Genomic DNA, 27,052 nt, shown 5'->3' with positions numbered 1-27,052 from the left:
TCCTAGAGGAGAGCTGCCCAGCCACACCACTGGGTTCCCTTAAGCCAGAGTTTTATTAAGGCCCCCAGGGGGGCTCAACTGCCCACAGCCCGGTGACTCTCTTCTGTCAATCCTACTGGAGGCCCTCACCACTATCCTCAAGACCCTGGCTCCACTCAAATAGTTTCACCTCCGATTTCACTAAGAAATTGGCAGCTGTGAGTTAATTATGAACATTATTTTCCCTTTCTTTTGGCTTGGAACTCTCCCATATCTTCTCTTGTCTTTCCCTTCTTTCTGGAAGGAATGTTGTACTGCCCCTTGAGGGCTGACTTCTGTGTCTGAGTCCAGGCCCTCCTGTCTTTCAATTGACTATTGCTTCTCTATTGTAGCTTTAAGCTCTCTCTCTTCTCTGGCTGTTCTCCATCAGTCAAGAAAAATGCTTTGACATTCCCCTCCCCTACCACCCTCTCATCTTCTTCTTACAGCCAAGCTCTTCAGAAAGTTTTGCTATTTTTGTAGAAGTGATGCATGTCCATACAAACATTTTAAACAACACTGAAGAGCAAAAAAGAAAATAACTGTTATCCAACATCCTACCACGCACAGATATCATTGTTAGAAACCTGGTGACCGTGCCTCCAAATTATTTTCTACATACTCATTCATATATAGAAGTATGTATTTAAAAAAAGAATTATGTGTTTAACACAGAAGAGGTTATGTTGTACACATTCTTCTGTGACTGCTTTTTGTAACTAACAATATCTCCCTAGCACATTCCCATGTCCACGTCATATGTTTTGTAACTACAAAAGGTACTCTAGGGTGGTCCAGTGGTTAAGACTCAGCTTCCAATGCAGGGTATATGAGTTCGATCCCTAGTTGAGGAACTAAGATTCCACATGCTGTGTGGTGCCATCAAATTAAAAAAAAAAAAATCTAAAATAAGATAAAATAAATGTACTCTGTTGCTGTTTGCTATTAAGTCGCTTCAGTCATGTCTGACTCTGTGCAACCCCATAGAAGACAGCCCACCAGGCTCCCCCGTCCCTGGGATTCTCCAGGCAAGAACACTGGAGTGGGTTGCCATTTCCTTCTCCAATGCATGAAGGTGAAAAGTGAAAGTGAAGGCGCTCAGTCCTGTCCGACTCTGAGTGACCCCATGGACTGCAGCCTTCGAGGCTCCTCTGTCCATGGGATTTTCCAGGCAAGAGTACTGGAGTGGGGTGCCATCTGTAAATAGCACAATTACTTCCCTGATCCTTATTGATCTGTTTCCTTTTTTTTTTTTTTTTGGCTGCTATAGATAATGCTGTGGTGAGTATTTTTGCACTTGTGAAATTATTTATGGAAAATTTTTTAAAACAGGTAGTTGGATAAAATACACTCAAATTTTATATATCAAATATACTATTCTACAAAACAGTCTTCCAGAAGGGGTGTACTAATTTAAACATCTATCAATGGTTGTCATTTCCTTAAATGCTTAAGAACTCTGAGTTGTGTTAATGTTTAAAAATTTTTTCCTAATATAAAGGATGAAAAAGAGGAGAGCATGACCTGCTGATGTTAAAAAGATACAAGGGTATTTTGTACAACTTTTACCTAGTATTTCGAAAGCATAGGAAATACACAAATTTCTAAGAAAAAGAAGCTTCTCAAAACTTATATGAGAAGAAATAACTATCTGAATAGTCTGGTATATATTAAGTAAATTAAATCTATATTTAAAAAGCTTCCCAACAAGAAATTTCAGACCTCGAAAGGCTTCACTACTGTAATCTACTAAATATTTAAGGAAGAAATAACACCACCCTTACACAATTTCTTCCAGAGAATAAAATTCTCCAATTTGTTTTTTGAGGCCAGCATAACCTTGATATCAAAACCTCACAAGGACATTTAAGGAGAAAAAAATCACAAGCCAATCTGTTTGGGGTATGATGATAAAGTTACAGGCACTGTTAATATTAACAGGTTTGCTGCCAGTTATTTCATAACTAAGAGAATGGTAAATTTTGGTTAGAGGTCAATGAAAATTAAGATGTAATATTTTTTCCTAATCAAGTTGATGGACTCCCTCAATTCTACTCATGGACCACTCAGGGAGAAATCCCTGCACTAAAAAACCAGTGTTGGAAGCAGCCTAGACCATGGGGGAACCAGCACTCCATCCAAATCGAAATCCCACCAGTTCAGAGCCTTCGTGAGGGCCTCTGTGTGCCAGGGATGGCGCGGGTCTTCAAACACTTTTTCAAATGATTTCTTTTAAGATGACTCCTCTTGATTTTGCATTTCACACATTTCTTTGTTCTCCAATATGATTTTCCTTTGGTTAATATGAAGGACTTGACTCAACATTTCACCTCCTTCATCCTCAAAATAAACTCCCACAGTTAACAGGGTAGAGCTGGCGAGTCAAGCAACGATTCCTCTGATGACACCCGGGCTATCTGACAACGCATTTGTAAACAGAGCGTTTTAAACCAACATGGACTTTTGTGGCCAGCACGCTGCACAAAGCCAGCTTGGCTCCAGGCCCAGCACTCATGACACCCAGCAGAAGGCCACCTGAGAGAAACGTGGCAGGACTGGGGTGCGACCGGCACGCTGGAGCTGCAGCTGAGGGCTGCTCACACTCCCTCTGGAAAGCTCAGTGACCAAGCGTTTCGGATACCTTCCTGAACTCCCTTCTTTCAGGAAGGGAACCAGCTAAATTCAATAACTGCAGTTTTACTGCTTCTGTTGAATATATCTCTATGGAGAGGAGGCGATATTTTTTTAAAATTTACCTAAATACACAACTAAAGCCCGGGATTAACATTTTAAATTATGAAACCCTTGGATATACAGAGAAGTAGAGAGAATAAATATAACAGACAGCTATGTATTGGGCTAGCCAACTACTCAGATTTTGGATTGCTTAACATTTTGCTTGTATCTCTCTCAAGAAAATAGTCCACAGGAAACAAAACATTAAAGATACAATGGAAGCTACCTGTGTAGCCTTTCCTGGTCCCACTCCCTGTTCCCCATCTCCAGAAACAACCACTGGGGATGTTTTTGTAGTTTTACATACATGCACACCCTATAGAGGCTATTTTTGCAAGCTCTCAAATTTTCCTGGTTCGCTATCACCCTCTATGTGTTTTTGTTCAACATCACATTTTAAAATCTGAGCCTTGTGAAAAGATGTGGCTCGGCACATCCCCTTTAATTGCTGTATATTATTTCATTGTCTGAACATGACTCAATTTATTTATCTAGGATTTTGTTTTTATAAGATCTTTTCTAACTAGATCTCAGCCCAGCTCCTCAAACGAGCATATACCTCAAGAAAATCAAGTGGCCCTACAGGCACTGGCTTCCTTTTACTTCTATTAATTCTTAGAAAATGATCACCAAGTTTAAGGGAGAACAAGCACGCTTGTGGTGATGCTTCTGAGCTGAACCAGCAACAAGTGAGGGCAAGGTAGTTCTAAGATATAGTTCAATGTCTTTTCTGGCTGTGAAACAGCCAAATCTAGTTCTTTGGCCTTATCAGAGGGTCTACAAGCCACTAAACTCTTTTGACTAATTCCTTTCTGCCTAGAATAGTTTAGGTGGATTCTGTGTTTTGCCATTTAGAAGTCTGACCAATACAATGAGATTCAAGAATCTTTAAGAGCCTTCTTAGCATCCCATCCTTCTAAAATATCTCAACATTCCACTTTTAATTACACACTTAGACATGGTGTATAAGTATTAATAGTGAAGCCTATCACTTCTGCCAGAATTTTAAGAGATAGAAGCTATTCTTACCCCAAGAACCCCATAGACGGGACTCTTAACCTCGACTATAAACTTTAACTCCTCTCATTTCTACTACTCACAGTTCACAACTGAATATGAAGAGTGTTGATGAGATTTAAGAGTTAATAGCGAGACTCAAGGAAACAGAATTTATTATATAAATAACAGAAAATGAATTGTAAGAAAATGTGGCCTGTCAACTTGGGTGAGCTCTAGAATTTATCCTGTTAAATATGCCGCCTCTGGCAGAAGCAGAAAGAAGCATCTTTCAGAAAAATATGGTTGCTGTCTTTCAAGATGTAAATCTCAAAGGGCTTATGATATTCTCCAAATATTTCCTAAATTTCCTTTGAATGGAGTCAGTCAGTGGTTTAAGGCTTGGCGCCACTGTTTGGCAGGGACATATCTACATGTTCTAGATCATACAGGCAAGCTACTTATTAACTTCTCTGAGCCTCATTGGGGATTACAATACCTGTATCTTAAGGCTGTTGGAGGATGAACTGAGATCCACATGTACAGTACTTGACAGTCATCATAAAATAAGTGGCAGCTTGCATGGCACTCTGAATATCCTCCTCTTAAAGCACAGCCAGGGCTCACTTATCTGTGCATCCCAAGTCCCTGGTACAGGTGAATAGCATACAATGGGTGTTAAATAAATGTTTGCTGACTAAACAAACTGGAGATAATAATAACAATGACATGTTTATTAAATACTTATGCATTTTGATATGTACTATATACACACACATACATATTGTTAATATATAATCCTCATACACCCATTAGGTATGTACCACTATGAAATGAAGGAGTGGAGAGGTTAACAACTTGTTCACACAACTCAAAAGTGATAGAGCTGGAATTCAAACCCAAGCCCGTGTTCTTGAATATTATCCTGTGCTTCTTGCACCCTGCTCAGACAGTGCAGGAAGGTGACAGGAGAAGGTGACATTTGAGATGGATCTGGGAGGATAAGAAGAATCCATCAGGCATATAAAGGAAAAGGCATCTGATAAGAGAAACCAGCACGTGCACAATGGAGTAAAATGCACAGCACATTTGGGTTCAGATCATCACCACGTGGAAGGGGATCCCTGGACAGGAGTCTATAAAGGTGGCCCAGTCTGTGAAGGACTACAGGCTATGAAACGCCATGTTTTTATCTTAAGGCCAGCGAGAAACACCTTTGAGCATGATCAGAGCTGTCCTTTGGTAATTTACATCCAGCAGGCTTGTGGATAAAGAACTGAAAAAGGGCCCAGAGAGAAGACAGGAAGACAGAAAAGAAGTTTAGCCACTGACCTGGTCTTCAAACTACCACACAACTGCACTCATCTCACATGCTAGCAAAATAATGCTCAAAATTCTCCAAGCCAGGCTTCAACAGTACACGAACCGTGAACTTCCCGACATTCAAGCTGGATTTAGAAAAGGCAGAGGAACCAGAGATCAAATTGCCATCTGTTGGATCATCAAAAAAGCAAAAGAGTTCCAGAAAAACATCTATTTCTGCTTTACTGACTATGCCAAAGCCTTTGACTGTGTGGATCACAACAAACTGGAAAATTCTTCAAGACACAGGAATGCCAGACCACCTTACCTGCCTCCTGAGAAATCTGTATGCAGGTCAAGAAGCAACAGTTAGAACCAGACATGGAACAACAAACTGGTTCCAAACTGCAAAAGGAGTATGTCAAGGCTGTATATTGTCACCCTGCTTATTTAACTTATATGCACAGTACATCATGAGAAACGCTGGGCTGGAGGAATCACAAGGTGGAATCAAGATTGCCAGGAGAAATATCAATAACCTCAGATATGCAGATGATACCACCCTTATGGCAGAAAGCAAATTAGAACTAAAGAGCCTCTTGATGAAAGTGAAAGAGGAGAGTGAAAAAGCTGGCTTAAAAGTCAACATTCAAAAAACTAAGATCATGGCATCCAGTCCCATCACTTCATGGAAAATAGAGGGGAAAACAATGGAAACAGGGACAGACTTAATTTTCGTGGGCTCCAAAATCACTGCAGATGGTTACTGCAGCCATGAAATTAAAAGACGCTTCCTCCTTGGAAGGAAAGTTATGACCAACCTAGATAGCATATTAAAAAGCAGAGACTTACTTTGCTGACAAAAGTCCATCTAGTCAAAGCTATGGTTTTTCCAGTTGTCATGTATGGATGTGAGAGTTGGACCATAAAGAACGCTGAGCGCCGAAGAATTGGTGCTTTTGAACTGTGGTGTTAGAGAAGACTCTTGAGAGTCCCTTGGACTGCAAGGAGATCCAACTAGTCAATCCTAAAGGAAATCAGTCCTGAATATCCATTGGAAGGACTGATGCTGAAGCTCCAATACTCTGGCCACCTGCTGCGAAGAACTGACTTGTTGGAAAAGACCCTAATGCTTCAAAAGACTGAAGGCAGGAGGAGAAGGGGACGACAGAGGATAAGATAGTTGGATGGCATCACCGACTCAATGGACGTGAGTTTCAGCAAGCTCTGGGAGTTGGTGATGGACAGGGAAGCCTGCCATGCTGCAGTCCACGGGGTCGCAAAGAGTTGGACACAACTGAACGGCTGAATTGAACTGAACTGAACTGGTCTTCCACCTCTGAGATGCTGATCATCTCAACATCATTTTTTAAGCGATGTCTTAACATGAGTGGCAAACAGATGGTGGTCTCTATACAAACTGGGTCATACCACCTGGATGAAGATTTTGCTCTCAGGTAGGTTTCACCTGGTTTATTTACCTGGTGGCAAAAGAACTCAAGCTACCCAGTGACTGCCAGGCTCTTCTCTTTTGTTTAGGTAATAGAAACACTTCCTTATTTTGTGTGTTGGGGGGTGGTCAGCTACCTGTGCACAGCCTGAAAGGTGTCCCCCATGTTCTCTGGAGCCTAGCTACTCTTGGCAGAGCTGAGGCTTGGCACATTTGTTTCTGTTCTGGTGACATTCTATGCTTCTGTTTCTTGGATTCCATCAAGATAGTCACTATTTTTACACTATTGTATAACTATGAGAGATTATATTTTAAACTCAAATGCTTGTTTATCTTATCTTGTACTTTTGTATTAGCTTTCTGCAGAAGGATACTCAAGATAGAAGAAATTCTCAGCTCCAATTTTAAACCTGGAAAAAGATATAATGTACAAAGTCTGTTTGGGTAAGTTCCTAAAAAAGCGTGGAGAAAGTCATAGGTTTTGTCTTTCAGAACACCCTTCACTGCAAAATGCAGAGTAAATCTGCCCGGCCAGATTGTAAAATGTCTTGGTCTCCTCTTCTGCTTAAATCATGACCAAAAATTTACTTCTGAGGGAGGGCTGGTACTATATTAAGCTTAACACTGCTTCACATTAAGGAGGCTGATCAAAATTTAAGGAGAGAACAGAGTCCAGAAATAGACCTACACACATACAGTCATCTGATTTTTTGATAAAGATTCAAAGGCAATACAATAGAAAAAGGATGGTTTCTTCAATAGCTGATGTGGAAACAACTGAACATTCACATGCAAACAAACTTCAATTTCTGCTCTTCAAATGACATCATCAACACCTCGAGCCCATCAGGACAGCAACTATCAGTAAAGAAAGTAACAGTCCTGGTGAGGATGTGGAGAGACTGGCATCCCTGTTGTACTGGGCTTGAACACAAAATGGTACAGCTGTTGTGGGACAGCAGGTATGGTGGTTGCTCAAAAATTTAAATATACAATTACCATGCGATGCCACAATTCCACTCCTGAATATACATCCCTAAGTACTGACAGCAGGGACTGAGACGAGTAATTGCATATGCACGTCCACAGCGGCAGTACTCACAATGGCTACTACATGGACGCAGTCCAAGTGTCCACTGACATATGAATAAATACACAAAATGTGGTATCTTTTACATACCACGTCTGTAAAAAAATATCTAATACATATGTATTTTTCTCTCCCTCTTTCTCTCTCAATATAACCTTAAAAAGGAATGCTACAAATGGATTCTGGCATGCTACAAATGGATCCACCTTGAGGACTTTATACTAAGTGAAATAAGTCAGTCATGTAAAGACAAATACTGCCTGATTCCACTTACATGAGTAGGGCAGTCAAAACAAGAGACAGAAAGCAGAAAGATGGCTGCCAGTGGCTGGGGAGAGGGACAATGGGGCAGTTATTATTTAACAGGTACAGCACTTCCGAGTTTCAAGGTGAAAAGAGTTCTGGAGACGGATGGTGGTGATACATTCACAACACGGATGTAGTCATTATCACTGAATTGTATACAATTTTGAATATACAATTATTAAGTAAATTGTAAGACAGTAAATTTAATGTAAAGTGTGTTTAACCACAAAAAAATTGGAAAGTCAAAGACATTGCTTAGAGGATGAAAAGACACGTCACAGACTAGGATAAAAAATTTGCAAAACACGTACTCAGCGAAGTACTTGTATCCAGAATATATATAAAAAAAGCTTTCAAACTCAATAATAAGAAATCAAATAATCTACTGTTTTTTTAAATTGGTAACAGTACAAACAGACACCTCGCCAAAAGGTGAATGGCACATAAAAAGAATATCAGCATTATCAGTTGTTAAGAGAATAGAAATTAAAACCCCAACAAAACGCCACTAGTTGTCTGTCAGAATGGCTAGAATTTAAACACTGACAATGCTAAGTAGGCGCTGAGAAGGATGCAGAGCCACTAGAAGGGTCATACAGGACCGGCGGAGATGCAAAACAGCACCGCTGCTCTGGAGAACTGTTTGGTAGTTTTTTTAACAATAAAGTGAAATATATACTTTCAAACTGGCACATGCATACAATCAAATACTATTCAGCAAGAAATACCAACAAAGAACTGATACAGGAAACCACCTGGAGGCGCTTCAAAAGCATTTTGCTAAGTGAAAGAAACCAAACACCCAAGGCTCCAGACGGCATGATTCTGTTTAGATGAAGTTTCAGAAAATGGAAGGAAGCGGAGAGAAGAGAGAGCTGTTCTGGGCTGAGTGTGGAAGGCAGGTAACGGCGAAGGGGCACAGGGGTTACTTTGTGAATCACGGAAATGTTCTCGATCTTGATTACGGAGGTGGTTACATAGCTGTATGAGTTTGGCAAAGCTCACAGAACTTTCTAACCTTTGTCGTTATTGCTAAGTCGCTCTTCGAGTCAAGCTCTTTTGCAACCTCATGGACTGTAAGCCCACCAGGCTCCTCTGTCTATGCGACTTCCCATGTAAGGATACTGGAGTGGGTAGCCATTCCCTTTTCCAGGGGATCTTCCTGACCCAAGGACTGAACCTGCATCTCCTGTACTGCCTGTGGATTCTTTATCACTGAGCCCCCTAGGAAGCTTTCTAATTTGGGGTTACATCAAAAAGAATGATTTTTATTATATGTAAGTTTACCTTATTAAAAAACTTTAAAAAGTTATTAAAAAACTTAAAAAAAAATCAAGAAGTCAAGCCTGTGCAGCGAAACAGAGTATCCTGTGGGATAGAAAAATTCATGCTCACCAGTAAGTGCTCACACCCTTGACAGAGTTAACAGCTCCTCCAACTGTATATGCCTGGTGGATGACTAACACGAAATGCGTTTGTTCTAACCAAAGCAAAAATTAAATCTGTTGAACTGCTGCCTCAAAAAAGGGGTAAGAAAATATGGCTCTGATGGAGGTCTATGGAATTAAAGTCATTGGTTTCTGATCTGGACATGACTGAGTCAAACACTCAGAACAGATTTATGGGATGCTGAGCACGGAGCTGGGTCCCGGACAGGACGCAGAGGGAGACTTCACACAAACGCTGCCCACAGGACGCGTGTTTACTGGAACACTGACTTCACTCTGACACCGAAAGGCTGCATTTATTCAAGCTGTGTTGACAAAGGAGTGTGGCTTGTTCTTCCAGATACCCTGAAACACTGAAAGCTTAGGTTAAACACTAATTATGAAAGGTAAGAATAGCATCAGCCATCACACACTAAGCCACTTCTCTTCACTTTTAAAGTGCTTTGAGTACCAGGATTTTAAAACATTTTTGGCAAGTAGCCTTAATACAAGTTATAATTACAAAGAAATCTTTCAGTTTTTAACTCAAAGCAGTTTTTAACTCAGAATCAAAATGAGTGATTACTTAGGTGATTACATAATCCTTAGCGTCCATACAGACCACTGTTTATCAGGCCCTGGTTTCAGAGAACTGTGCCACCAGTGTTTTCCGTGCTGACCCCAAATACAAAAATGTCCACATCCTAACCCAGTGCTACAGGCGGTTCCTAAGCCTTTGCTCCATTATGTGCTATTTCAAAGTCATAAATGCAAATATTTGCCTAATTTAATTTTAAATAAAGCACTGACTATACATTCTCATTTTAAATATAGTAAAATAAACATTAAAAGAGTAAAGGGAAAGACACTATTTAATGAAAGTAGATTTTTAAAAAGAAAGCTGGGTCATTAAAAATATTGAACTTCAAATGTCTGATAAATCATGATTTAAAATCTGGAAAATAAGTTCCAAGGTAAATATTATACCTCAACATTTCCCAACACAATCCTGACATTTCCCTTGACCTTAGCATCGTATATTACTGCCAAAGCAAGTGAAAAACATATTATATACGTATATGTAAATCTAGAACTGTTTGTGGCCAGAGTGTTTCTTGACTTCTGCCAATTCCTGGCTGAAAGGACTTAGTGAACCCATTGGCCCTATCATGTATTCCCCTTCCTCCACTGCCGAAAGAGAAAAAGTCACTGAATTTCACTGAAAGAGAAAAAGCCACTGGCTTCATTTCTGGGTATATATCCAAAGAAAGCAAAATCACTATCCCAAAGAGGTATCTGTACTCCCACACTCATTACAACATTATTTATAATAGTCAAGACATGGAAATAACCTAAGTGTCCACTGTCAGATGAATGGATAAAGAAGACTCTTTTTATATATATATACACACACACACATATATATATATTCACATACATATTATATAAAGGAATATTATTCTATCATAAAAAGAAGTTGTAACAACATGGATGGACCTTGGGGGCAAGATATGGTAAATGAAGTAAGTCAGAGACAGACAAAAACTTTATGATCTCATTTATATGTGGATTCTGAAACAAAACCAAAGTCATAGAAAAAGAGATCAGATTTGAGGTTGGCAGAGGGTGAGGGGCAAAGGAATTGGGTGAAGGTGGTCATAAGGTACAAAGCTCCAATTATAAGATAACAAGCAACATTATGTAATTAAGTAATGAGCAACATGATCACTAGAGTTCACAATGCTGGGTGGTATATTCATAAGTCGCTAAGAAAGTGATCAATGCAAAGAAATAGAGGAAAACAACAGAATGGGAAAGACTAGAGATCTCTTCAAGAAAATTAGAGATACCAAGGGAACATTTCATGCAAAAATGGGCTCGATAAAGGACAGAAATGGTATGGACCTAACAGAAGCAGAAGATATTAAGAAGAGATGGCAAGAATACACAGAAGAACTATACAAAAAAGATCTTCACGACCCAGATAATCTCGATGGTGTGATCACTCACCTACAGCCAGACATCCTGGAATGTGAAGTCAAGTGGGCCTTAGGAAGCATCACTACAAACAAAGCCAGTGGAGGTGATGGAATTCCAGTTGAGCTATTCCAAATCCTGAAAGATGATGCTGTGAAAGTGCTGCACTCAATATGCCAGCAAATTTGGAAAACTCAGCAGTGGCCACAGGACTGGAAAAGGTCCGTTTTCATTCCAATCCCAAAGAAAGGCAATGCCAAAGAATGCTCAAACTACCGCACAATTGCACTCATCTCACATGCTAGTAAAGTAATGCTCCAAATTCTCCAAGCCAGGCTTCAGCAATACGTGAACTATGAACTTCCTGATGTTCAAGCTGGTTTTAGAAAAGGCAGAGGAACCAGAGATCAAATTGCCAACATCTGCTGGATCATGGAAAAAGCAAGAGAGTTCCAGAAAAACATCTATTTCTGCTTTATTGACTATGCCAAAGCCTTTGACTGTGTGGATCACAATAAACTGTGGAAAATTCTTCAAGAGATGGGAATACCAGACCACCTGATCTGCCTCTTGAGAAATTTGTATGCAGGTCAGGAAGCAACAGTTAGAACTGGACATGGAACAACAGACTGGTTCCAAATAGGAAAAGGAGTACATCAAGGCTGTATATTGTCACCCTGCTTATTTAACTTATATGCAGAGTACATCATGAGAAATGCTGGACTGGAAGAAACACAAGCTGGAATCAAGATTGTCGGGAGAAATATCAATAACCTCAGATATGCAGATGACACCACCCTTATGGCAGAAAGTGAAGAGGAACTCAAAAGCCTCTTGATGAAAGTGAAAGTGGAGAGTGAAAAAGTTGGCTTAAAGCTCAACATTCAGAAAATGAAGATCATGGCATCCGGTCCCATCACTTCATAGCAAATAGATAGGGAAACAGTGTCAGACTTTATTTTGGGGGGCTCCAAAATCACTGCAGATGGTTGACTGCAGCCATGAAATTAAAAGACGCTTACTCCTTGGAAGGAAAGTTATGACCAACCTAGATAGCATATTCAAAAGCAGAGACATTACTTTGCCAATAAAGGTCCGTCTAGTCAAGGCTATGGCTTTTCCTGTGGTCATGTATGGATGTGAGAGTTGGACTGTGAAGAAGGCTGAGCACCAAAGAATTGATGCTTTTGAATCGTGGTGTTGGAGAAGACTCTTGAGAGCCCCTTGGACTACAAGGAGATCCAACCAGTCCATTCTGAAGGAGATCAGCCCTGGGATTTCTTTGGAAGGAATGATGCTAAAGCTGAAACTCCAGTACTTTGGCCACCTCATGCGAAGAGTTGACTCATTGGAAAAGACTCTGATGCTGGGAGGGATTGGGGGCAGGAGGAGAAGGGGACAACAGAGGATGAGATGGCTGGATGGCATCACTGACTCAATGCGCATGAGTCTGGGTGAAGTCCGGGAGTTGGTGATGGACAGGGAGGCCTGGCGTGCTGTGATTCATGGGGTCGCAAAGAGTCAGACATGACTGAGCGACTGAGCTGAAACTGAACTGAAGAAAGTGAATCCTAAAAATTATAATCATAAGGAAAAAAACTGGTAACTATGAGGTCATGGATGTTCAAACTTACTGTAGTAATCATTTCACTATATGTGTGTATATGTATGTATGTCACGTCATTATGCTGTATACCTTAAACTTCAATAGTATCACATGTCAACTGCATCTCAATAAAACTGGACTGAAAATAAACAAATGCTCCAGAGTTAAACTTGAGGCTGTGTAGTCCTACGTTTGCATATGGACTTCCCCTGTGACGTGGGCCACTCCAGTCAAGTGCAGTCTGGGGCAAATTTTGGAAGCCCCCAGACCTTCCTCCAGGGCAGCACAGACAGAAGAAGAGTTTTCCAGTCACTGGCCAGAGAGCTCTGTCTAGTAGTAACCAGCAGCGGTAAAACCAGCGATAAGCTCCTTTGTGTTTACCCCAGGAAGACACTTCTATCTACTTAAATGGATGCTTTCTCAATTGAGAAACAAAATGAAAGATAAGATACAGGTTTAAACCTGCTTGCCAATCAAACAGAATATTAGATCAAAAATACATCTAACTCAGGATATTCGAGAATGCTGATCTAAATTCTGGTGTTAAGACGAAAGCTTAAGATGCATTGAAGGCTGGCTCAACAACAGTTGTCACTGAAGCCCCACTGATCTAGACTTGATTTCACACTGAATTCATTATCATTTCTCTTTTTCAGGGACAATCAAGATTCTCAAAGCACTAACCCAATTTGACTTTTACATCAGTCACTAGCACTTTGCTGAAATAAACCTTTAAAGGGACAACTCTGCAATTCCAGTCTTCCTTAAAACAATTTGGATAGGTCTAAAAATTAATCAGGGGACTTCTACTTCCAAGAAGATGGAGTATAATTCTTCCTAATCTGTCCACTAGTACAACTAAAAGCCCAGTTTATGGAGCAAACACAAGCTGACTGAAAGGTGGAGGGAAGAAGGCAGAGCAGGGAGGGAGCTGAGAACTTAAACCAAGGCTGATGACCCCTGGGTTTTCTTTTGCCTCATATAACCCAAACTCAGAGCCAAAGGAGCTAGATATGGGCAAAAATCAACAGCCGCTGACAAAAAAAAAAGTCCTTTCAGAAGCCTATTCTTTGTAACCAAAGGACCAGAAAAGGGACAGTATAGCAAGACAGGAAACTTTCAGATAATAAAACTGCTCTAATGCAGAGAACACCACACATGCACACACTGTGGCCCCAACCCCACCGAGGTCAGCAAAATCCAAAGGGTATGTAGATTTCCACCCCCACCAGGGTGTAAGGAGGCACCCCACCACCCTGCTGGGGCAGTGGCTGAGAAAGCCATGTGGGGAGAAGAGACCTTCATTCCTAACTGCTGGTAATAGGTCCCTCCCTCTCCCAGTGGTGCCAGTGAAGACCATGTGGCTAGCCTGGACTTCCATTCCTACCCAGGTGTCAGAGGAGGCACAAGAAGATTCAGGGTTTTTAGCCTCACCCACTCCCACTGCAGAGATCATGTGGGAGCTGAAACTCCCTTCCTGCCCATCAGTTTGTCAGGAGAGGTCAAGTGGAGATCCTGGACTTCTACCTCTGCCTGGCAATAACAGGGCAGTGTTTCCCCTTCTCTGCTGGAGCAGTGTCAGAGAAAACCAACTAAAACTGAAGCTTTAAATAAGACCCAGACTCTCATAACATAAGAAAAAGTCCAGATTTCAACTGCAATTCACTTGTTACACCAAGAGCCAGAAGATCTCAAACTCAATGAAAAAAAGACAGTCGAGGCCAACACCAAGAAAGCTATTACAATTACCTAACAAAAATTTTCAAGCAGCTATGGTAAAAGCAATTAGGAAGATATTGAAAACAAATGGAAATAGAAAGCCTCAGCAAAGACACCGCAAGTCTTAGCAAAGGAAAACAAGACATAAAGAAAAAACTGAATGGCAAATTTTAAGTGAAACAAAAGTTGAAATAAAAAACTTGTGGATAGGCTCAATAGCAGAATGGAGGGGACTAGGAGCAAATCACTGAACTCGGAGATAGGACAAAATTACCCAATCTGAATCAACAGACAGAAAAGTTTTTTTTTTTTTTTAAAGAGTAGTTGGTATTGATAAACCTGTGGGCCTGTAACAAAGGACCTCATATTTGTGTCATCAGAGTCCCAGGAGAAGAGGAGAAAAGAGCAGGGCTAAAAAAGTACTTCAGAAAATAAAGGCTGAAAACATCCCAAATTTTGTAAGAGACAACCTTACAAATTCAAGAAGCTAAGTGAATCCCCAATAGGATAAACCTGAAGAAATCCACGCTGAGACATATCATAACTAAACTTCTGAAAACTAAAGATGATACAGATACTTTGGAAGACAGTTTGACAGTTTCTCATGAAACAAAAAGCCTTCTCACCATACAGTAGAGCAACGGTGCTCCTCAGCATTTACCCAGATGAGCTGAAACCGTGTGGGGTCAGTGTTACACGGGAACACTTTCTGCTCAGTTTTGCTGTGGACCTAAAACCATCCTAAAAAATAAAGCCCATATTAAAAAACAACAACAACAAAAAACATCAGGGACTTCCCTGGTGGTCGAGTGGTTAAGAATCAGCCTGCCGGTGTGGAGGACATGAGTTCAGTCCCTGGTCCACGAAGATTCCACATGCTGTGGGACAACCAAGCCTATGCATCACAACTAGTGAGCCTGTGCGCTAGAGCTGGGGAGCCGCGGCTACTGAAGCCCACATGCCGCAAAGCCTGCATGCCGCAATCGGAAGCCTGCGCACCACAACTGGAGAGTAGCCCCCACTTGCAGAAACCAAGACCCAGCACAGACAAAATTAAATAAAATAGCTAAATTAAAAAAGAAGTTTTCTATAAAAGAATACATTGAACTGAATGAAGATGAAAATATAACATCAGAATTTGTGAGATATTGCAAAAATAATACTAAGAGAAAAACGTGTGGCACAGTATGCATATGTTAGAAAAAGGAAACGTCTCAAATCAATAATCTAAGTTCCCTTCCAAGAACCTAGAAAAAGAGCAAAATAAACCCAAATTAAGCCTAAGGAAGGAAAATAATAAAGAACAGAAAAGGTATCAGTTGAGTTGAAAACATCAAAAGTGGTAGAGAAAAATCAGTGAAATACAAAATGGGTCTTTTTTTTTTTTTAAAGATCAAGAAAATTGAGAAACCTCTATCAAGTCTCATCAAAAAATAAGATGGAAGACACAAATTACCAATATTACAAATGAAAGTGGGGATGTTAGAAACAGGAGCTGTCTCTTCAGACCCTGCAAGCATCGAATAGATAATGAGGGAATAATACTATGAACAACTCTACACACAAATATGACAACTTCGATGAAATGCATCAAATCTCAAAAAACAAAAATGACACAACTTATCCCATATAAAAGAGACGATCTGAATAGCTCTATAGCTATTAGAGAAACTGATTTTGTCATTTAAAAATTCCACCCAAAGAAATCTCCAGGTCCAGACGATTTCACTGGGAATGAGAATACCAGTGTTACACAATCTCTTCCAGAAAAGAGAAGAGAATACTTTCCAATTTACTTTACAAAGTTGGCACCAAATTAGATAAAGACCATACCCAAAATGAAAAGCATAGACCAATATCACTCATGAATACAGATGCAAAAATCCTTAACAAAATGGTGGCAATGAGAATTCATTAATACATAAAAAGAATTACATACAAAATCATGAGGCTTATTCTAGGCATACAGGATGGTTTAATACTTTAAAATCCATCAGTATAATCTACCAGATTAATAGACCGAAGATGAAAACTCACATGATCATATCAATTGATACAGGAAAAACATATGACAAAATTCAACATCCATCTCTGATAAAGACTCTCAGAAAAACTGGAATACAGGAGAACTTCCTCAACCTTTTAATAAAGACATACACACACACACACACACACACACACACACACACAGCCAACAATATACTTAACAGTAAAAGACTGAAATGGGAACAAGGTAATGATGTCCATTCTCACAACTCTTATTCAGCATACTTCTCTAAGTTTTCATCGACATAATAAAGAAAAAGAAATAAAAGGCATACAAATCAGAAAGGAAGAAATAGAAATGTTCTTATGTGATGACATCTTAAAAGCCTTCTATGTTAAAAGCCTCAAGAAACATACAAAGTCTCTTATAACTAATAAGTGAGTTCAGTACAGAGGACATAACAAAGACAGACAAAAATTAACTGCATTCCTATATACTAGTACTGAACGTGTGAATACCAAAATTAAAAACATAACTAAAATCACTCAAAAAAAAAAAAAAAGAAACACGTAACCACTTAGATTGGAGAAGGCAATGGCAGCCCACTCCAGTACTCTTGCCTGGAAAATCCCATGGACGGAGGACCCTGGTGGGCTGCAGTCCATGGGGTTGCTAGGAGTCGGACACGGTTGAGTGACTTCACTTTCACTTTTATGCATTGGAGAAGGAAATGGCAACCCACTCCAGTGTTCTTGCCTGGAGAATCCAAGGGACGGGGGAGCCTGGTGGGCTGCCGTCTATGTGGTCACACAGAGTCGAACACGACTGAAGCGACTTAGCAGCAGCAGCAGCAACCACTTAGATATGTATCTAATAAAAACATTAATAGGACTTGTATGCTGAAAACCTATACAACCCTGATGAAAGAATCAAAGAATACCATATCTCAAGAAATGGAAAGACCACGGTCATGAACTGGAAGATTCAATATAGTGAAGATGTTAATTCTCCCCAAACTGACACACAGGCTTAATTTGATTCCTATCAAATCTCAGCAAGCTTTCTGTAGATAGAGACAAGATTATTGTAATATATATGTATATATAGAATATATAGAGAAAGGAACTAGAACTGCTAAAACAAAAGACAAAATTTGGAGGAATCAGGCTATTCTATCTCAAGACTTAATATACAGCTACAATAACCAAGACAGTGGTATAGGCAGAGGGGACAGACACATAAATCAGTGGAATAAAATAGAAAACTCAGAGACCTACACAAATACGATGCACTGGTTTTTGACTGATACACTGATTTGAAATGCAAAAGAAACTCAAAAGAGGAAGGAAAGCCTTTTCAACAAATGTAGCTAAAGTGATTAGACAGTCTGAGACAAAAAACTTAATCTAGTTGTGGTTCCCTGATGGCTCAGATGATAAAGAATCTGCTTGCAATGCAGGAGACTCAGGTTCAATCCCTGTGTTGGGAAGATCCCCCGGAGAAGGGGGATCTCCAAGTATTCCTGCCTGGAGAATTCCACGAACAGAGGAGCCTGGTAAGCTATGGTCTATGTGGTCAAAAGAGTCAGACACAATTGAGCAACTAACACTTTCACTTTCACCTTACAAAAACGAAATCACAACAGATAATGGTATTAAATGTAAAACATAAAACTACAAAACTTTTGGGAAGAGCATATGACAAAACACTCAGGTCTAGTGTGAGATAAAGGGTTCTTAGACTTGACCTCAAAAGCACAATCAATTGAAGGAAAAATTGATATATTAAAAACTTTTGTTCTGCAAAAAACTGTGTAAGGAGGATGAATAGATAAGCTACAGATAAGGAGGAAATATTTGCAAACCACATACCTGATGAAGGACTAACATTGAGAATATGAAAAGAATTCTCAAAACCCAACAGTGAAAGAAATATCCAATTAGAACATGAACAAAAGACAAGAAGGAATATCTCATCAAAGAAGATATACAGAAGGAAAAAGCACATGGAGAGAAGTTCAACATCATTAGCCATCAGAGAAATCCAAATTAAAACCACAATGAGATACCACTACACACATATCAGAATGATTAATACAAAAAGGTGATATCGAATGCTGGTGAGGATGTGGAGAAATTAGATTTTTCATGAATTGCTGGTGAGATTATAAACTGGTACATTTAATTTGGAAAACAGTTTGGCAGTTTCTTTAAAAAGCAAATATGCAACTACCATATGATCCAGCAATTGCATGCCTGGGTACTTTTCCTGGAGAAATGACTTCTCTTTACTCAAAAACCTGTCCACTAACGTTTATAGCAGTTTTATGTGTAATAGCCCAAATTCAGAAATGATCAGATGTTCTTCAAAGAGTGACTGGTTAAACTGTGGTATATTCATGTCATGGAATACTATTCTGCAATAAAAAAGAAGAAAATGCTGATATAAGCAACAACCTGGCTGAAAATCCAGAGAATTAAGCTGAATGAAAAAACTCCAAAAGATCACACTGTTTGATTCCATGTATACACATCTTAAAATGACAAAATTTCAGAAATGAAGAACAGACGAGTGGTTTCCAACAGGCTGAGAAGGAGTGGGAATGGAAGAGAACTAGGTGTAGTTATAAAACGGCACCATGAGGGATCTTTGAGCTGATGGAATTTTTCTGTGTCCTGACCATGCCAATGATTTTGTACAAAGGTTTGGCAAGATGCTAACATTAGTGGGAACTAGGTAGTGGGGTCAGTGTGACTGCTTATAGCTGCATGTAAACTTAAGAGTCATTTCTGAATAAAAAGTTTAATATTAAAAAGTTAATCAAATTGAATCTACTTCAAATTTGTTCCACCATCTGAAATAACTATTGCTTCCAAGAATCTTCTCCTTGCTGTAATTTTGTTAGCAGCCCAAAGGTTAAAGGTTTCTGAGTTAAGCTTAAGTGTCGCAAACATGTGGAGGAAATATATCTAGTATCCTGGGCCAAAAATCTGCCAAAACAAACCTGCCTACAGAAATCTCATCAAGGGACATGTATTAGATTACAGAATAATTAACTGTTCAGCAAGAACTGATACGCGCTTGATAATGTTGCATATTAATTGAGGGGCTTTTGTTTTATTATTATTCAACTCCCTTAAATTACTTATTTTCCTCCAAATAGCTATGGGAAATTTCCTTTCGTTAAAAAAATTCATCTGTAAAACACAAGGACATTTTCATTAATATTTAAACAAAAAGGCAAAGTTCCCTCACTTTCCATCTCAGTCTTTTCCCCAGGGAAAATCACTGTTGTTTGTTTGAAGTATTTTTTCAGATTATTTTTTGTGTGTCTCTAGACATATGTACAGTTTTATGTCTGTGTGTCTGATATTTTTTAAAATACAGACAGGATCACACTGTTTATATTATTCAATTACTTTACCCCCACACTGCTTTAAAATCTCTTGGAAATGTGCATGTTAGTATCCTTAGATCTAATTTAATTCATTCTTTCTAAGTGCCTTACAGTATTTTGCGGTATTGACGTACTACAGTCTAATCCTTTGGCACTTAAGGATGTTCCCGATTTTTTATATTGCAAGCAATGTAGAGATTGGTGAAAATCCTGTATGTGTTTCCTGTAGCACATATAAGGCTTTTTCTCTAGGATAGAAACCCAGAAGTAGACCTGGCTTTTCAGGTATGACCAATATTGTTGACTGGCTGAGACTATACCCATTCCCACCTATTCCCAATCATCATCTTTCCTGCTTCCAAAACAAAGGTTGGAGTGACTATGTGACCCAGTTCTGGCCGATTAAACATCACCAAAAGTTTGCTGGGTGGTCCCTAGCAATATTTCTGCTTTCCAGTTAAAAACAGCTGGACCTTTTTCCTTCCCTGAAGGTGGCTATGGTGTTTGGAGGGGTGGCAGCCACGTTACAACATGTGGTAAAGTTAAGGGAATCACAGTGATGTCAGCTGTGATGCTAATGAGTTGCTGAACTACAGCTATCGACAGTTACCTCCAGACTGCTTGCGGTGTGGCAAGAATAAACCTCTGCCAGGTTAAGCTACAGTGTTAAGTCTGGTTTTCTATTACTTGCAGCCAAATATGTTTCTAAGAGATTCAGTACTCAAATATTCTCTAAAAAGTCTGTACTCACTTCGTTCTCCCACAAAGGTTTATAACAGTATTCCTTTCCCAAAACTTTTGTTTACTTTGAATGCTGCCAGTCATTTAAATGTTTAAACAAGCTGACACAGAAGAAAAATTTCACAGGAAGTAAAGCGTCATTTCATACATTTATTGGACATTCAAATTTCCTCTTCTACAATTTTTCTTGTTCATATCTCTTGACTACTTTTCTACTGTATTGTTAGACTTTTTCTTATTGATTTGTAAATTTCCAGATAGTAAAGCAGCCTGGGCTAAACTCACACCGAAAACTGCCTCTGTATCTTTATACTATCAGTCAAGTCAAACTCGATTACAAAATAAATCTTCGGTGACAGGCCACACCTCCGACAGGGACAATCATCTCTGAGTGCTCACTACCACGTGGCAAAGTGTCAAAAAGTAATTCAACTTGTGCAAACAACCCGGGCCCCAGCCCATGCTTACTACTTCCCCTGCAAACCTCCACCTAAAGAAAGGTACATGCAACAGTGACACACCGGTGAACTAGGCAGAGTCTTTAACAGACTTCATCTCATTTAATCCAAATCAAACCCAAAAGGCAGTCATTATTAATCCTATTTTAAGAACAAAATTAAAAGTAAACTTTTAAAACCAAGAGTTTCTTTGCTATCACAAAATCTTACATTTCAGGCTGCATAATTAAAACCAAAACGATTAAGAGTTCACCTAAAACTCGAGTGATACAAAATCCATTGTGCCTGTCTAAATATATCAACATGCTTAAGCAAGAAACATTGCTAAACATGTTTAGTGGATTATGAATCTGAGGAAAGTATTCCAAAGCTAGGTTCTACAGTTTATTGCCACACTATAGTTAACCCAAAGTATTTTGTTTTAAAGTGAGAAACTAAATTGAGTAGGATTTTAATGCTTCAACAAGAAGCACTGACTACAAGAAACCACCGACCCCACCCCAGAAAGGCAGGTAAGGAATTCCTCTAATCAGTTATCAACCAACCAATCTGACGTTAGAAAACAAACAAAATAAGCAGTTAAAGATAATACAAGATTGTCATGAAAAGAAATATAAACAAGTTGAATAGAACAGGCACCATCCTTGAATAGAACAAGCACTATCCTTGAATATTTGTACATGGTTTGAATTTTGGATAACTGTCTCCACTTTTAAAAGTTTAGGAGCTAGAGGAAAAGAGAAAGTTGGGGAGGCGCCTGCTCCTGCAATCAGGTGGGGAGCAGTAGGAAGGCTGAAGTCCTGACAAATATTTTCCTGCTTTCTGCCACACCTCTCCTCACAAGAGCTGTGGATTCTCTCTCTGGCACAGCATCACACAAAGCACTCAATCCACACTGGAGGAGAAGCAGAGGCATCAAATCTCCTCGATGCCTCCGAGCAAACTGTCCCTGAGGGGACATGCCCAGCCCAGGGACAGCAGGCCCGGGCCCCAGGAACCAACAGCCCCAGCAGCAGGAAGGCCAGACCAAGCAAGGCGCTGCCCACTTGGGCCCCAGAGATACATGGAGATCCATCTGGAGCAGCCTCCTCCAGTGCTTCAGCCCCTCTGTAAGGCACAGAAACATGCCTGGGGGGAGTCTGATTTCTAATTTTACTCAAAAGAAAACAAGTCTGCAGACACACAGTGTTTATGGTCTATGGAAACTGCAAATGAGTTGACAAATTGCCAATCTGAGGGGTGACTCTGGTGGGCTTGCCCAGGGCTTCCTGCCTGGGGAGAGTAATGGAGTGTTTTCCCCACCCCCATGCCACTCCTCAGTAGAGCTGCACACCTCACCCAACTGGCACAGCAAGGTTAGTAACACATGTTAAGAAATCTGACTCTCTGCCAAAGTCAAAGGCCAGGCTTGGAGAGGGGAGGGGGGAGCATCCCAGTGGGCTGCTCCTGACCTCGGTGCAGGTGTTTGCCAGGCACACAGCAGGAAGATTTAGTCACCAGAACAAAACAAGCCAGATTCCTTGGCCCTTCAAAACCGTCCAAAGCTCAGGCCAGCTTACTAGAGGGACAGTAACCAGGGCACGTGAGAGAGGGGGACAACAGGTCTCCAAGAGGGGCAGGGACACAAAGGAAAAGAGCAATGTGGGGTGGGTGATGGGGCCAAAATGTGCTGGAATCAAACCAGGTGCTTCAGCACCGTGCCGGCTCTCCCGGGAGGGACACACCTGGCACCCAAGGGCTCCTCCGAGGGTCCGTTAGAGCTGGGCCCTAAAGGGGCCACCAAACCCTGTAGATGCACCCAACAGGTGCCACTGAGACAGCAGAGTCAAGCAGGGGGCTAGCTCAGCAATGCTCCCCACACCCCACTTGCACAACCAACTAAACACACCCAAGCACACAGCCTCACTGTCGGGTGAACACACAGGCTCATGGTCAGGCACAGCACACACGCAGTCTTCCTAGGTGTAACTGCACACACACACCCCACCCTGCCAGTCCATGGGCACAACATACTCAACCTGCCAGTTCAGTGCTGTAAGCACACAGTCATGTTCATACACAAACTCTGTAGGGAATGAACACATACAAACTCTGCAGGCTCGGGCTCATGCAGGCACACACACACACACAACTCCACAACCCCCTAGTCAGGTACACACAAACATACATAATGTACACAAGCACACGCACAGCCTGTCAGGAAAACCGGTGCTCACACACCTTTACCATCTCTCAGTTGGCCTGTGCATACCCACAGCATGCAAGTGTACACACACAAGTGCACACACACGTAATCCGATAGACACACACACTCACAACCTATCCGTTAAGTGCACACATAGCCTTCCAACCTCTGCCCACTGCATACACACGACACACACACTTCCAACCTGCCAGAAATACACGCGGGCTCACAACTTCTCCGTTGGCGTGAGCGCACACACAAACTCCTGGCCCGCAGGGTCACCCCCACATCGCCGCCACCCGGAGAAAGGCGCACGCCCCCTCCCGCGCCCCGAGCGGCGCGGGCACACTCCCCCTCCCGCCCGCTGGCCTCCCTGCTGCGCACCCCGCACCCACGCACCCCTCCCCCCGCCCGCGCCAGGGCCCGGCAGCCAACTCCGGCCGCACGGGGAGTGCCCACGCCCCCGGCCTGCGCCCGGCCCGCGCCCCTCCTTACCTTTCTCGCCGGCGCCCGGGGCCCGGCCCTCGTCCTCCTTGGGGTTGGTCACCTGGGTGATGATGGCCGGGCCGTCCATGGGTGCGCGGCGCGGCGGCCGCCCGCCGGCCCGGCCCCCCGGCAGCCAGGCGCACGGGCGCGCGGCGCGGGGGGCGCGCGGGGCCGCGGGCCGGGGGGGCGCTCGCCGCCGCCGCCGCCTGGGCGCGCCCGCCGCCTGGCCCCGCGCTCTGTGAGAGGCGGCCCGGGCTCGCGCCCCCGCTCCCGCCGCCGCCGCCGCCTCTGGGCTGGAGCGGCCGCCGCCTCGTCACCATGAACCCCGGAGCCGCGCCCGGGAGAGCCGCGCAAGGGGAGGCGGAGCGGGAGGCCGGGCGCCGCGGGAAGCGGGAGCGGGCGAGGGGGAAGGAGCAAGCGAGGAGCGAGGGCGGGCGGGAGAGAGGGAGGGAATGAGGGAGGGAACGAGGGAAAGCTGGAGGGCGGGCGGGTGGGTGTGTCCCGGCCGGCGGACCGGCCTCCGCCGCCGCCGCCGCCGCCGGCGCTGCCCGCCAGCCCCGGGGGGAGAGGGGTGCGGGGTGAGACCGAAGCGCTGGGTGGAGGGTGGGAGGGGTTCTTGGGCAGACGCGGGGTGGGGGGGACGGGCTTGGGGTGTAGGGGATTCCAGAGGGGTCCTGGCGGTAGATGTGAGTGAGGGCCGAGGTGTGTGGGGGCGTCAGGAGGCCTGGGAAGATGAGTGAGGTGAGCGGCCTGGGGTACGAAGGCCGTGAGGAGTCTAGCAGATGAGTGTGCTGAGGGGTGTCGGGGGCTAGGCAGAGGCCCGCGGGGGTGCGGGTAGGGCCCCGGGGTCCGAGGCGAGATCGCACGTATGGGAGAGTGAGGAGGGCCCTTGGAAGGATGTTGACCGGGAGAAGGAAGGAAGAATAGGAGGTAGAGGCGAGGGATGGGGAGAAGGGTCCCGTGAGGGTGTCTTGGGGGAGGTGCTGGGTGAGGAACATCCCGGCATGGGAAGCGAGGGCTCAGTCACATGGCGCGGAGGGCAGCGGTTTGCGAATAGAGGCTGCTAAGAGTGGTCCCTTACCGCGAGGCGGCCCCGCGGAGAGGTTCGGGGCGCTGGTGCGAGGGAGTGAGTACTCGGGAGTGTGAGGAAGGTTCAGGGGGACGCAAGGGTGCGTGGGACGGGGGTGAAGGTCCCAGAGTATGGGGAATTCCGAAGGGTCCGGAGAGAGTAGGAGTTGGGTGGGGGAAGGGTCCGCGGACAGGGCTGGAGGCTCCAGGCATGGGATGCCTGAGGAACCCACTTCAGCATCGGCCTCGAGAGCCCGCGTGCTGGACTGTGGGTCTTCGGGGACCAACCTCCTGGCACGTGGCGTCAAGCGGGACCTGGAAAATGGGCATTTCCGGGTGCTCTGCAATAAGGGGCCCAGGCCGGGGAGCGAGTGGAAGGCTGAGGAGAGTAAGGGGCCTGTGGCTGCCAAGCTGAGCAGGGACTGTACTTCTAAAGAGCAGGCAGCCACTGTCAAACCTGGGGCGAGGGCCAGAGCGCTGGCATGAAGGCAAAGTGCCCCCTCACACTTGGAGGGCCCGGGGGCCGTCTCGCTCCCGCGCCTTCGCCTTGCATCTTGGAAGGGGCGCTCGCTGGAAGACCAGTATGCCAGGGGGCGGGGCAGTGCCGCAGGAGGGCGGGCCCGGGAGCGGGGCGGGAGCGCTCGTGCTTGCTCTCCACCAATCAGGAGGATTTGGGAGGGCCCGCGGAGCGTGACGTAGGTGGGCAAGGCTGAGTGGGCGAACTGCGGCGTGGAGCGCCCTGCGCGCGCATTTCACGTCCATCCTCGTCGTGGCTTAGAGGAAGCCAGGCTGGTAGGACGTTTTCTCACTCCACGACCCCTGGAACCCCTGGAGCCAGGTCGCGTGCTCACCAGGGGAAGCAACTAACCTCTAAGTTTTCAAGTACACTTCTCGAAGCGCCTCTGGCAAAGGGCAGCCAGCAGACCTAGCGGGTCTCTTCATCAGGTGGAGCAGATAGGGTTCCAGTGTGGGAGACAGTCCTGGGACAGGGGCCTTGTAGCCGAGGCAGGTGAGAAAGCATTTCAGGAGAGCTACCTAATAAGGTAGTGGGGGGCGGTGAGTTTGCCCCCAAATCCAGGACCTCAAGTTACATCTGGGTTTTGCGCTTGTGAGTAGGGCCTGGTGCCGGCTGCCTCGCGTGTGCTCCGGTGTGAGTAAGCTGCTCTTATGTCGGCTCCTTTGAGACTGCAGTGAATTGCCTGGGGCAGCTGAGCCATGAAGGTTGAAGCAAACTGCCCTTCTGGTTAGGAAGGCAAGCCTTAGTGTGAGTAACCCAGGCTCCAGCACATGCCTGGCCTAAACCTCCCAAGTGCAGAGCAACTTAGGGCCCCATGGCACTGAGAACTTCCCTTGTCCCCACTTATAATGCTTTTCTCTTTGTTCTGAGGTTATGGCTGGCCCAGGGGCTGGCAAGTTACGATGCTTTCTGAATGCAGAAAAGGGAACCCTCCTACACTGTTGGTGGTAATGTAAATTGGTAGAGCCACTATGGAGAACAGTATGCAGGTTCCCTGCAAAAACCAGGGTTGAGACTTCCCTGGTGGTCCAGTGGCTAAGACTCCACACTCTCAATGCAGGGTGCCTGCTTTTGATCCCTGGTTTGGGAAGTAGATGCCATATGATGCAACCAAGAGTTCGCATACCACAACTAAAGATCCCACGTGCTGCAACTAAGACCTGGCGCAACCTCCCCCAAAATAGAGTTAATGTATGATCCACAAGTCCCAACCCTGGGCCCATATTCCAATAAAACTTGCACCCCCTATGTTCACAGCAGCACTGTTTACAATAGTCAAGACAAGGAAACAAATCTAAATGCCCATAGACAGATGAATAGATGAAGATGTGCTACATATACACACACACACACACACACACACACACACACACAATGAAATATTACACAGCCATAAAAAGAATGAAATGCCATTTGCAGCTGCTTGGATGGACCTAGACATTACCATACTAAGTGAAGTAAGTCAGGCAGAGAAAGACAAATACCATATGATACCACTTACACGTGGAATCTAAAACATGATACAAGTGAACTTACCTATGAAACAGAAACAGACTCACATTTATAGAAAACAGATTTGTGGTTGC

The 27,052-nt window shown here is 43.4% G+C and overlaps 1 protein-coding gene across 1 annotated transcript in view; it reads right to left on the bottom strand.

Moving 5' to 3' along the window:
* The window catches only part of CTDSPL (CTD small phosphatase like), a 124,934-nt gene extending 100,919 nt beyond the window's left edge, over window positions 1–24,015 (bottom strand). The window contains exon 1 of the mRNA XM_055557364.1: window positions 23,891–24,015. Within this exon, the coding sequence (XP_055413339.1) occupies window positions 23,891–23,969 (79 nt within the window). The 5' untranslated portion in view covers window positions 23,970–24,015. The remainder of the gene's footprint in view (window positions 1–23,890) is intronic.
* Between the last annotated feature and the right edge of the window lie 3,037 nt (window positions 24,016–27,052).

The sequence above is a fragment of the Bubalus kerabau genome, chromosome 20 (genome assembly GCF_029407905.1).
Source record: "Bubalus kerabau isolate K-KA32 ecotype Philippines breed swamp buffalo chromosome 20, PCC_UOA_SB_1v2, whole genome shotgun sequence".
Classification (NCBI taxonomy): Eukaryota; Metazoa; Chordata; class Mammalia; order Artiodactyla; family Bovidae; genus Bubalus; species Bubalus kerabau.
Note: the sequence above shows the minus strand (reverse complement) of the source record. Positions and strands in the feature narration are given on the sequence as shown.